This window comes from Carassius gibelio, chromosome B4 (assembly GCF_023724105.1).
Source record: "Carassius gibelio isolate Cgi1373 ecotype wild population from Czech Republic chromosome B4, carGib1.2-hapl.c, whole genome shotgun sequence".
In the NCBI taxonomy this organism is placed as follows: domain Eukaryota; kingdom Metazoa; phylum Chordata; class Actinopteri; order Cypriniformes; family Cyprinidae; genus Carassius; species Carassius gibelio.
The window spans coordinates 18947260-18960779 of NC_068399.1; the positions used below are offsets into that span (position 1 = coordinate 18947260).

Consider the following 13520-nt stretch of genomic DNA (forward strand, 5'->3'; position numbering starts at 1 on the left):
GAGCAGCAGCCAATATGGCATTCCCAGCTATTGAGCTGCAAGTGTGTGTAGGGCTCAGTCCTGTGTGTGCATAACAAACACACAGTGATCGGGTTCACGAAGACATCATGTTGGCAAGGGGAGAATTTGCTGCAGCGCACAGTTGTTCCACATGCAATGATGTGTTTGTGTGTCTGTTTCTTAAGTGACACCTTTCTACTGTTTTTATGGCAGTTTGAATATGACAAAGAGCCAGAGGTGAATGTGACATTCTACATAGAGGATAAAAGCATGGACCGGAAGATTGACAGCACCCTCAGAGGTACATTTCAATGAATTTGCATCATCATAGCTCAGTAGAAGCCGCAGTAAACATGTGGATTGTCAAGATATGGCAAGGTTGTGTATGAACATCTGATAAACCTCTTATAAAATAAGCAGATTAACATATGTTATATATCATTGGCATCTTGGAGACTGATCTTTCGAATCTTGTTTTTGTATCCAACGAGTAATGGTTTAGACATGTTTAGCAGATGTGGACTTTGAAAATTGCATGTATTTTTAAATAAACAAGTTTTCATTTGGGGGTGAAATATCCCTTAAACTACTTAAAAGAGCATTTATGTTTCTTCAGAAACATTTTATGTGCATTTTTTAACTGGAAGATGTCATTTTGTAAGTGCTCATCTACTAAACATGAACTATCCCTTTAAGCTATACTAAGCTATTCTGCAAGGTAGGCTATTAACTAAATGCACAGCAGTTATCTACATAACATTAAAGCCAATATCTTTTAAAATATACAACTGCCAGCCTGCATATTCTGAGTTGTGTTGATCTGCCACAAAAACAATGAGCATCAAAAATCTTTGTGCTAGATGTGACTAATATATCACCACATAAAACAGTAAACAGACTAATTTGCATAACTCACAATTTCAGGAAAAAAAATAGTGATCAACAGCACTCTTTTTTTTGTAAAGACAATGAATTCAGTGTCAGTTCTCTGAATTGCTTTGTTTTCCTTCATTTTTCTACTCAGTGGTGCTCTACAACTGCTCTGTTAGACGTGAGGACTGCAGTTTGTGTAAGAACGCTGATCAGAAGTATAACTGCGTGTGGTGCGGCACAACAAAATCCTGCATCCACAGAGACCTGTGCACACAGGAGGAGGGACAGTGTCCTCCTCCAACGATCACTGACGTGAGGACTATTCTTCTTGTCTTTCTTTTCTCAGTTCTGTCACTCAACATTATTAAGCTGCTAACCCTAAATTCAGTTACGCTTCAAGCTAAGCTCAAAATGCATCCAAAAAATATCTCATTTCGTGACGTCAGCGATTACTAATCTCACTATTCCCGGTTCAAATGCAGTTCATAAATTTCTACTCTTCATCTTCTCTAGAAAACACCATTTCTTTTCATCCTCTTTTCCATTTTTCATGCCTAAATGATATATAGATGGCTGCGCTGGTAGGCACAAACTCAGCCTCTCACTCTAGTGTTTTGTTGAATCCATCTGAGACGCTAATGATCGTGCCGCCTGCGCCTGATGGTGTTTTATTATTTGTCATCTGGCAAATGATTTTCTCCAAAGCAGCTAGATCACTAAGGGCACAATGGTTATGGGTGATCTTTGTAACTCTATAGTTTATGATATTGCAGATTATAGACTTCTTTTAAGTGTGCTGTTCTGCTTTCATTCCAGATTGTTCCCCAGTATGGACCGTTACATGGACAGATCTCTGTCACAATAAAAGGCTCGAACTTGGGCATCAAGCAGGAGGACATTAAGAGAATCACCGTGGCTGGAGTGCCTTGTACTCATCAGCCGGAGAGATACTCCGTCAGTACCAGGTACAGCATGATTAGAATGAGTATTTTGTGTAATGTTATAGAAAAACAAGTAGGCCTATGTTAGAAAGAGTGGTTTAGCTTATATTCTGTTTCTACCCATGTTTTTTCAGTGTTGTGTGCGAGATTGGGCCTAGTATTGGCAGAATATCTGGGCTAGTGGAAGTGGAGGTGGAAGGAGGGAGAACAGGACAGTCGGACGTGTTTTTCACTTACAGGGTAACTGCTTTCTCTACGATTAAATCTTTGTGGCTGTTTAGTATCCTGTTTGCCTATTTTCTGTGTACATTTCTGAATGTGATTTCTAATGATTGAAGTCCTGAAACAAACAGCTTAGACTCCCTTGCTGATACAGTAGCTGTTTCTGGTCAAACTAGTGAACTAGCATCGTGATGCTTTAACAATTGTGATGTTAAAGGGGTCATCAGATGCCCATTTTCCACAAGCTGATATAATTTTTAGGCTCTTAATGAAAAGTGTTTAACATAGTTTGGTTAAAATGTCTCAGTGGTAGAGTAAAAAACTTTTTTTTTTTTTTATCCTGTCAAAAACAGCTCTTTTCAGAGCAAGCCGTTTTGTAGCATTTTCCTTTAAATGTTAATGAGCTCTCCTGACCCCGCCCCTCTCTTCAGAGCCGCTCTCTGAGAGACTGTTTACTTTAGCCACCGCATTCATCATGAAACTTGCAAATTAGCACATTAATAGGAAAAGCAATTTGCAAAGATTCATTTAAAAATCTTATTCTCAATTTTTGTTGTTGATGAAGCTGGACCACAAATGTTTCGCGCACAGATAAACACATTTGAGTAGATTGGGGGTGCATTCCCTTCAGAAACAAATGTAATCCACTGCATTTTCAGCGGCTCAGATGTCGTGAGTAAATGTCGAATGCTACATTCACACAGACAGGCATATGAGATTGTCTTGTTTTGAGAAAGGAGAAATGATTTGATATGATAAAAAAACCACTGAATTGATTTTTATCATTATATAGGATGGTTTTGCACACTGCCAACACGCATTTCATTTCAAACAACTTGTAAGTAATGTAGCATCTGATGAAAACCTAGTGAGGATGGTTCATCATCTCGATTTTTTTGGACTTTTGTTTTGAGCAGAATATTAAGTTTCAGTCAGAAATAAGTCACATTTTCAAAGTCAAACAGGTTTTTACTTCTGAATTTAGCAAACCAGCATTTAGAGCACAAGGATAGACCACTTTTGTTTGACACAAGTTTTCAAATTAAAAGTATTTTTTTTCGTATTTTTGAATTTTTAAGTCTGTTATGTTCTCCAAGTTGCATTTATTAATTACATAATATAATTTTTTTGCATAATTGCTTATATTTTTAGATACTTTTTGTATATGTAATTTATTTTTGTGATGACAAAGCTGAATTTTCAGCAGCCGTTATTCCAGCCTTCATCTTTTAGAAATTTTTTAAAAACTTTACTAAGCCAAAATAATTCTAAACAGTAGTGTATGTGTAGGTTATTATGATGTCTTTTTTTTCAGACATTAATTTTATGTTTTATTCCACTGACTGTGTTATTAATATTTAATAAAGCTAGACTTGTGTAGAAAAAGGAGTGATTATTGGAGCTGTGTGTGAGCGAATGTTAACAATAGTTTTTTCTCTCCGTATCTCTCAGAATCCTGTCCCGAAAGCTGTGTCCCCCTCTAAAGGCCCAGCCGCTGGAGGAACCGTCATCACTATCATGGGAGACGACCTAGACACAGCTAGCAAAGATGACATCAGCATCTCAGTGGACAAAGAGCCGTGTAAAGTGTGAGTAAAAAGGCAAAATAAAACAGATTTGATTTATCTCAGTCCTATTCTGATCATGTCTTTGTTTTTAAACATGCAGGTTGACATTTGGCAAGAATATCACTTGCATGACAAGCCCATATAAAGGACAGAAGATTCCTTCTGAAAGTCTTCCCGTTTTTATAAAGTATGGCAAGGTCAAATTAAAAGAATTCGCCGGATTCGAATACTCAACCAATCCCAAAGTTACAGATTACTCCCCACGGGCCAGCTTTGTTTGGTAAGTCTGTTTTTAAGCCTCGCTCACATACAGTATACAGCCTCACTATTGGCCCTTTCAGATTTTGAATGCTATGGCTCTGAAAATCTGATCACAATAAAGATGTCAACATGTATTTCAAGGTTCAGGGATGAAAAAATATGGCTGTGTACATAAGCGTTACATGTCTGTGTGCATGTTTGTGTGTTTCCAGCGGAGGTCGTAAGATCATAGTGATGGGATCTGGATTTGATCAGGTGCAGAATGCCACCATGCGAGTGCTGCCCTCTTCTGACGAGTTCAGTCACAAGTCTAGCAATGTGGAGGTGTGTGTAATGATTGTAGTAATAATTTTTGGGCTCATCTTTGGTAAAGTCAATGGTCCCTTACAATAAGCAAGGCTGGGATTTGAAGGGAAGACACTCGTTTTGTTTCCTTAAAGTGATAGTTCACCTAAAAGTGAAAAATCAAGTTTAGAAATCTTTGTTTAGAATCTACTGACCTCTATGTCATACAGACCTGCTAGATGCTGTATTGTTTTGTTAACTAAAATAAAAAAGATTCAAAATGATTTTCGTTAATGGAAATAAATCTAAAGTAAAATATAAATGTAAATATAGATATGAGACGAAAAACCAAAAAAAAAAAATTTGTAAAAATGAAACATTTTGGCACAACACACACACGCACACACACACACACATGCTCAATATTTCGAAGCCATACAATAACTTTGAGAAGGTTAAAATGTAAGTTATTATTTATTGAAAGCTTTTTTACTCCGTTTTGCTTGTGCTTTCATTTGAAACCTTCAGGTTTCCTTATTTCTGTTCTGTCGGGTGTTATTGATTGGCTCTTAAAAAATGTCAACATTTCATTTTTATGTAATTTCTTTTTTTGATCAAATGTCTGGCTGTTCAAGCTGAGGAGTTTCCTCTCTCTCCTCTTCTGTCTGCATCTACCTAATATTTCCTTTCCTCCGTCTCCCTTCTCTTAATGTTAATAAGCAACATTCATCACGAAGCTGACATCCTGCTGTCTTATTTTTTTTAGTGCTCAGACGTTTGTGAAATATGTTTTATGCAGAGAAAAACTGACATGTTTTTCTTTCCTACAGTTCATTCAAGAATGTGAGTCCAAGAACGAAAGCGTACTGGAGTTCCTCTCTCCCACTGTGAACAAGACATACATAAACCAGTCCTTAAGAACGATCATCCAGCTGGACAACTTGGTAGTGAACTTGACAGAGTTTGTTTACCATCAAGACCCCTCGTTCGTTACTTTGACTGATAAAGCCATCACAGAAAACAGCATCATCAACGTTAATGCAAGTATTTTTGTTAACGACGAATTTTGGATGCCTCTTAGAAAAAATATTCCTTAAAGGGACTTTGGTTTCAGTAACTGCTTCAATGCTTTTCTGTGATGCAGGGTAAAGGTTTTTCCAAAGCCATGACTGCCAAAGAGGCCAAAGCGTTTGTGGGTGATGAGCAATGCCTGGTGACAATCCTGGAGGATGATAAGCTGTTCCTCGTAGCCCCCTCCAGGCCTCCCAAATCCACCTCCAGACGCCAGCGCAGAGACACCAGCTCAGAGGCTATAGAGCTGATGGTTAGAAATTGCTCTGCATTAACTTGAATCACTCTTATTCTCACCAATTTTACCTTGCGTTTAATGTTTCTTGTCTTTTTCAGATCGTATTCGGAAAAGGAGAGTGGAATGTCGGCTCGGTTCGCTTTGAGAGGAAATACGAGGTTCCTCTTTACATCATCATTCCTGCTGTCCTCATTCCCATGGTCCTCTTCATTGCAGTGTCAATCTATTGCTACAGGTAACAAACCTCGGCGTGCAGCAGACTGTAATAATCTGAACTTAATAACTTGGATTTCAAAGCTGTGGTCTAGTGAGTAGCGCATCAGCCATATTGCTCAATTTTTTCTTTTTCCAATATATTCTCATTCCCTCCACTTCTTTCTGTCATTTGCAGTTCTCTCTCTCGAACATAAAAAACGTTTTTATTTTACTATTGAAGTCAACACATGGCTAGTTGACTAGTCAGTAAATAAAATTAAAACAAATTAAACGGCAAATAAACTGTTCTCTATATTTCCCCTGCTCTCTTAAAAAAGGCATTGTATTTCATTCAATTAATTATATATAATAAGCAGTAAAATAGTTTAAGCAGTTCGAAATAATCAAACCATAAATTAAAATTCAGAATTTTTTTAAATAATAAGCAGTAAATTAGAATAAAGAAATGTAAAAATAATGTTTGTCTTTATATGTGTGCAGGAGGAAAAGCCAGCAGGCGGAACGAGAGTACGAGAAAATCAAAAATCAGCTTGCGAATTTAGAGGAGAGCGTCCGTGATCGCTGTAAAAAAGAGTTCACAGGTGAGTCATTCCTGCTTCACGAAATAGTGGATCATCTTGTACAAAAACTGAATGAGAGTTTCTGTCATGATGGGATGAAAAACTGTTCACTACAGGTGATTTCCTGGTATTTTTATTAGTTTGTTACTACTAACTTCACAAGATATTTGCTTTCTTGATAATCTGTTAGAAGAACGAGGATGAAGGGTGTCTGTACCTTTTGTTTCTGCTCTTGTAGCTCCTGTCACCAAGACAAATTCCCTGTATGTGTAAAGCTTTTTCTGATTCTGAGTTTTGTTATTCTGAAAGCTTCGGCTTATATATTACACTTCACTCTCTGTTTCTTAGATCTTATGATCGAGATGGAGGACCACACGAGTGATCTGAATGAAGCTCGAATCCCATTCCTGGACTACAAGAACTACACCAACCGCGTTTTCTTCCTGCCCTCCAAAGATGGTGCCAACGATGTCATGATCACTGGCAAGCTGGACATTCCAGAAGCCCGTCGAGCCACTGTAGACCAGGCACTCAACCAATTCTCCAATCTCCTGAACAGCAAAACCTTCCTCATCAATGTGAGACCCTTAACGTCATTTTCCAGTCTCCACCTGGATGAGTTTGCTCTGTTGCCATGTCGGCATACTACTGGATTTGATGTACTGTATAAGCTGGCTTATGTGCTCATGTCTTTGTGATTTAGTTCATTCGTACCCTGGAGGGCAGGCAAGAGTTCAATGCCAGGAATAAGGTTTACTTTGCTTCCTTGTTGACGGTGGCGCTCCATGGAAAGCTGGAGTACTACACAGACATCATGAGGACCCTCCTGCTGGAGCTGATGGAGGAATACATCCACAGCAAGAACCCTAAACTCATGCTCCGCAGGTCAGAACAAATTCACGTAACTCACTATTATTGTTGCTTATACTTAGCTTTAAAGGGGATATGGTAAACCCATTTTCCACAAATTGGTCTGATTCTTTAGGTTCTTCACAAAATGTCTGCAAAATACTTCCTCAAGTGTTGTGTAAAACAACAACCTTTTTATCTTTTAAAAAAAAACAGCTCTGTTCACGGTCACCTATTTCGGTGCATGTCTCTTTAAATGATAATGAGCTACTGCTCACTCCACCCATCTCTTCTGTTTTTTTGTGCACTTAATGGCACATTACCATCACGAGTGCCTCTCATATCAGGAGAAAGTGAATGTTTACACTGCTAAGATACATTTATATGCAAACACCACGTGAAAGTAAATTTTGCATCCAGTGTCGCCTTTAATTTTTCTATGCAGTCATACTAAAAAAAAAAAAAAAGTCTCTGCTGTTGACAGAAAAATTAATAATTCCTGGATTTTGAACCAAAATTTTATAGACTTGACCCTTTTTGCTTTATGCTAATAAACAACCACATTACAACCACATTAAACACCCTAGAAACAGCATGGCTATTGCTAAAACCATTCAGAATACTTTACTAGATAATTCCTGATTCGAATTCATTTTGATTCATAAGCTCTTAATTCATTTTTTTTCCTGTTTTAATTTGATTCGATTTAGATTTATTTTAATGTATTTTAGCTATAATGTCCATTTAGCTTACGTTTACTTGCATAGAGAGAAATATTATTTGCTGCTCATGCTGTAAATTATACAGGACAGTGTTTCGACTGGCAACATGTCTCATTCAACAAAACCGCTCAAAAGAGTCAGTTGTTTGTGAATCAAACTACGCCATCAGGCTGCGTTGTATGTTTTTGTATGTGGTTCTCGATGAGTCCATAAAAAGTTTTGTGGTTTAGTGCCGCCACTGAACTGTTTGGGATTTCAGGCATCGATGTCAGGATCATTTAGATGAAGATTTTAATTTATCAGGAAGCAAGAAAATAGTTAGTTAAACCCATTGTTTAAGATATTTCCTGTGCTGACAAATGATATTATCGGCCTGTGTTTCCTGTTTAGGTCCGAGACTGTTGTAGAGAGGATGTTGTGTAACTGGATGTCCATATGTCTCTACCAGTTCCTGAAGGTGAGCAATTATGCTATGTATAGAATTGCAAAAATTGTTTTCTAGCTGTAAAGTCTGACTAATGTGTTTTTCACAGGACTCAGCCGGGGAGCCGCTCTATAAGCTCTTTAAGGCCATTAAACACCAGGTGGAAAAAGGTCCAGTTGATGCCAAGATGAAGAAAGCCAAGTACACTCTAAACGACACAGGACTTCTGGGAGATGATGTTGAGTACTCTGATTTGGTGAGTACTAGACATAATTTAGCATTTGGACTTTTAAAGTGTGTGGCGTGTCTGTACAAAGATGGTTTCCTTGCAATAAATGGACCCATTGAAGAGAAAGCTTGTTAATACAGAATCAGGAAAGCGGAGACATGTTCGTGTGTCCATCATTGCTCTCCTAACACCATTTCATTGGCTAGCACTGAGTCTGTAATCTCATTCACAAGCGTAACACTGTTCCTCAGGGACTGAACGGCCATTATCCACTGGAGGAAACCACTCTGCAGGAAACAATTCATTGCTCTCAGATGACAAATAAACACAATCCTATTTTGTTAGCAGATTTCCCATGCAACCAAGATTTACGCCCAAGTAATTGACTTGGAATTGGTGATTCTCAGTCTAATTGTTTATTTGGTGTGCTGGTCTTTGTGCAGTTGATGGTATCGGTAGACTAAAACCTGTTTGAACTCTCTAGACCTTACAGGTGTTGGTTCATGGCGAGGGTCCCGATGTGACCCCTGTCAAAGTCCTGAACTGTGACACCATCTCCCAAGTGAAGGAGAAGATCATCGAGCAGGTGTACAGGAATCTGCCGTACTCCCAGAGACCCACGGTGGACAGCGTCGCACTCGGTAAGACATGGAACTAATTCCCGTACCACCCGGGACTTTTGATTCATTACGGCAGGAACATTTCCAAAAGCTTCCAACTTTATGAAAGTAACACGCATAAATAGCTCTCTTTATTAACAATGCACTGCATTTAAAAGTACTGGAGGAAGCCTCGCTTCTGAACAGATAGCGGTTTGATTAATGGTGGGATCCTTGTACGTGTCGGTCTGCACTCCTGCAGTTTTTAATGAGTTGTTCTTCTAAATGCGCTGAATTGTTAAAGCCGATGTCTAGCATCATCCATCAGACAGATGAATCTGGTTAAAAGAAGGAGTGTAGTGCGTGAAACTAGCCAGGGATTTTCTTCTTCTCTGGTTTTCAAGTGCAATACGTGCCAAGTTTGTAAGACATACATCCTTTCCTTTCCACAGAGTGGCGCCCTGGGTCTACAGGGCAGATCCTGTCCGATCTGGATTTGACATCGCAGAAAGAGGGAAAGTGGAAACGAATGAACACACTGGCCCATTACAATGTGAGTGTCCGCATAATCACACATAAAAACGCACATAAACACTCACAGTGTGTTGAAAAGTTGTTTCTCACTGATTAATATTGTCTTAAAGATGCATATTTTACTGTGCTATTACTGTCAGTTACTTAAAATGATTTGATTTGGATTTAAAACTTATAGTTAATGCATTTATTTTATTTCAACACAGGGATTTATTTCTTTGTTTCTTAGTTTATAGTGGCTGGTACTCTGCTTAATTTTTATAGTTTAATTAATTTGTACTCTGTCCTTAACTTGAAGAGTAGACTTGGATTTCAGAGTCAAATCATTTTTTATAAAGAAGAAATACATATAAACAATGCAATATTGAATATAACTTATACCATTTTTAGTTACCGGTATTGCAAAGTTTTTCCATTTCAATTTATTTGTGCCCACAATATTTAAAACATTTTTTACCACTGCATATATTTATTTATTATTACTTAGCTTTTTCTTTTTTTTTTTTTTTTTTGCTTTTTGTTTTGGGGAGGGGGGGGTACATATGTTTATTTATTTATTTATTTTGCTCTGCTTGTATGTAGATCATTTTGTGTAATAAATAAAAATAAAAAGCAAATATCTTCTGTTATATTTTTTGTTTGTGTCTGTTAGGTGAGAGATGGTGCCATCCTGGTCTTGTCCCGAGTTCTGCACACCCAGCAGTCTTTTGACCAGAACCAAGACAACCATGAAGAAAGTTAGTGACTTACAGTTTTAAACTACTCGTCCAATTGTATTTTAATGACAGCGGTGCATTGCTTCTTATTGATCCCCCTTAATAGTCTAAACATATTGACAATCCCTGATGGAAAAACACAGAATGACTGAAATCTGCTGGCGCACTAAATGAACAGTGGACTAGAACTGAACCCAAACTAATGGGCCACTCAAGTACATCTTAAATAACTGTTCTCCAAACAGAAGAGCAATCAGTCCCTCAAATGTGCTTGTTTTGTGATGAACAGGAAATGCTTTGCTGGAGGATGATAAAGTATTTCACCTGGTGAGACCGGCAGACGAGCTGGATGATGTGAAATCAAAGAGAGGAAGTATGAAAGACAAGGCCTCGACGAAAGCCATCACTGAGATTTACCTGACCAGACTCCTCTCTATGAAGGTGGGTTAGACTGAACTTTTGATTGTACATTTAGATGTTTTCTTCATTCACATGTCGATGTGATAGGAACATGAATTAGCCAGTGAGGTACTGTGATGTACTTGTGTTACAGGGCACACTGCAGCAGTTTGTGGATGATTTCTTCCGCAGTGTGTTGTGTTCTGGGACTGTGGTTCCTCCTGCAGTCAAGTATTTCTTTGACTTCCTGGACGAACAAGCACAGAAACATGACAATGTTGATGATGAGACCATCCACATATGGAAGACCAACAGGTATGTAACACTTTACAGTTCTGAAAAACATTAGTTTAAAGGTTTAAAAAGTTTTATGAAGAACGCGTCAGCGGTTTGATTTTTAAAATTATTATTATACAATAAAATTCTGAAGTATGAAACGTCATTGGACTCATATTATATTGTATTATATTATATTGTATTGTATCGTATCATATCGTATTGTATTATATTATATTATAATAATTAATAATTAGCAAATAATTATATTTAATTAAAAATGTATATTGTATGTTATTATATACAATAAATATTATAATTATAAGTTGATGTATGTAAATATATTAATATAATAGTAATAACTATTTGTAAATTTATGCTGGTTTGAACCATGGGCTCTTGTGATTTTAAAAAGTTAGCTTTCATATTGAACTAATTGAATTAAAACAAAGTTTCTAACTTTTGGGACAGATTCTAATAGGCCCACAGTAAGTATCTATTTATAATTAGGTGTTTGTTCACGTACAGTATACTGTATCTAACCACAACTTCACAGTTCTCACAACAACACTATTAATAAACCATCCTGTGCAGCAGAGATTTGAAAACTCTGAAGGGAAATGCTCCAAACTCTTTTTAATTTAGCAGATGAAATTCTGCAGACTTTGTTTAGCCCTGGTCAGATATTCACAGTGTGTCTTGTTGGATGAGCAGTGCGCTTGAAGTGCACACTCCTCTTTCACATCAGCCCATTAATTTATTAAATTACCCCTCTCGTTATTGTTTTGCACAAGGACCGTGACTGTTGGGTAAGTCATGAAAACCGGTTTGGTTTGTTTTCGAGGAGTTTGTTGTGAGTCAAGGCCAGCGGGACTCTGGTATTGACTCTGTATGGGTCACTCACAGCTCTTTTCACATAAGGGCCGCCCGGGACATTGTTATATTAAAATCTCACTCCAAACTCTGAGAGACATTCTTCTGAAAAATGATTTTCTGTGATTGAAAGAGATGCTGCTGATACAGGCATTAGATCAAGCGATTTAAAACAGCTCTGGAGGAATGAAGATAAAGCTATTACGTTTCTTAAAACAAAATAAAATGACATTTCTATTCTGTAGAGGGTTTGTTGTGGTCGCCTTTGTTAAACTCAATTGATTGGTACTTTGTGCTTAATTCAACAGATAGACTTTGGGTAAAAACAATTTTGCCTTGGGTTTTCATTTCGCCTTTAGTGTTTAGAGTTTTTATTTTGATGTTTCACTTTCTTTTTTTTTGCCCTGAGTATCTTAAAACAATGTAATTTGAAGAAATTAATGGCAGACTGTCCTGCAAACTATTTAGATTTATGTAATTATATATTTTATATATTATTTGTATTTTTGCAGTCCTTCACATTTTTATATAAAAAAATTTTGTATATATATATATATATATATATATATATATATATATATATATATATATATATATATATATATATATACACACACACACACACACACACACACACACACACACACACACACACACACACACACACAGATTTTATTCTTGGAATTTCCCCCATAAAGGTTAAAACGAACAAATCTTTTTTTTTTTTTTTTTTAATTTCTTTTTTTTTTTTCTTTTTTTATAAGAATGCATTTGCAAAAGATAAACAAGTATGTGGATGTTTGTATTTGTTTCTTCAGTCTTCCTCTCCGGTTCTGGGTAAACATGTTGAAAAACCCTCACTTCATCTTTGACGTTCATGTGACTGAAGTGGTGGACGCCTCTCTGTCCGTCATCGCTCAGACCTTCATGGACGCCTGCACCAAGACTGAGCACAAACTTACCCGGGTGAGCTGAAAGGCTTGAAGATGTAGTTTAGCAATTATTATCATTTCATCTTGACTTTCTGTCTCACGTTCCCTCTCTTGGTCTCACCTTCACAGGACTCCCCCAGCAACAAACTGCTTTATGCAAAGGAAATCTCCACTTACAAGAAGATGGTTGATGAGTAGGTTTCTGTTCTGTTCTTCAGGTGATAGATGTGTAATCACAGTTCACATCACATGTTCTCTGTGCTCTTCAGTTATTACAGAGGCATCCGTCAGATGGTTCCAGTCAGTGACCAAGACATGAACACACACCTTGCAGAAGTTTCACGTGTAAGTTTAAGTGTATTATTTATTGTATTTTTAATGTAATTTGTATTTTATTTTGGTGTTTAGATTTATCATTATCTTATTTTATTGTTTCCCAATTTTTGTTGCTTTGTTTTGTTGTTAATTTTTATTATTTAAAGTATTTTGCATTTGTTTTGTTATTATAAGATTGTAAATTTTTTATGTAATTTGCATTTTTTTTTATTTGTTTTTTATTATTTCATTTTCTTGTTGTGTTTTTATTGTATTGTATTTATTTTGTTTCATCCATGCTTTTGTACACATCAAGTTTAACTCTTTATCTTTCTCCAGTCTCATACAGATAAGTTGAATACCCAGGTTGCACTGCACCAGCTTTACCAGTATGCCAGCAAGTACTACGATGGGGTA

The 13520-nt window shown here is 37.0% G+C and overlaps 1 protein-coding gene across 3 annotated transcripts in view; it reads left to right on the forward strand.

Moving 5' to 3' along the window:
* plxnb2a.1 (plexin b2a, tandem duplicate 1) overlaps positions 1-13520 on the forward strand; it is a 100149-nt gene that overhangs the window by 84678 nt on the left and 1951 nt on the right. For all 3 annotated transcript variants that reach the window (XM_052555082.1, XM_052555081.1, XM_052555083.1), the window contains 24 exons: positions 214-301; positions 1025-1185; positions 1690-1838; positions 1949-2054; positions 3489-3625; positions 3705-3884; positions 4078-4189; positions 4981-5190; positions 5295-5474; positions 5558-5694; positions 6156-6256; positions 6584-6813; positions 6939-7120; positions 8197-8263; positions 8340-8486; positions 8944-9100; positions 9511-9611; positions 10245-10329; positions 10598-10749; positions 10862-11022; positions 12675-12822; positions 12918-12982; positions 13058-13133; positions 13443-13517. In XM_052555082.1, the coding sequence (XP_052411042.1) occupies positions 214-301; positions 1025-1185; positions 1690-1838; positions 1949-2054; positions 3489-3625; positions 3705-3884; positions 4078-4189; positions 4981-5190; positions 5295-5474; positions 5558-5694; positions 6156-6256; positions 6584-6813; positions 6939-7120; positions 8197-8263; positions 8340-8486; positions 8944-9100; positions 9511-9611; positions 10245-10329; positions 10598-10749; positions 10862-11022; positions 12675-12822; positions 12918-12982; positions 13058-13133; positions 13443-13517 (3207 nt within the window). The remainder of the gene's footprint in view (positions 1-213; positions 302-1024; positions 1186-1689; positions 1839-1948; positions 2055-3488; positions 3626-3704; positions 3885-4077; positions 4190-4980; positions 5191-5294; positions 5475-5557; positions 5695-6155; positions 6257-6583; positions 6814-6938; positions 7121-8196; positions 8264-8339; positions 8487-8943; positions 9101-9510; positions 9612-10244; positions 10330-10597; positions 10750-10861; positions 11023-12674; positions 12823-12917; positions 12983-13057; positions 13134-13442; positions 13518-13520) is intronic.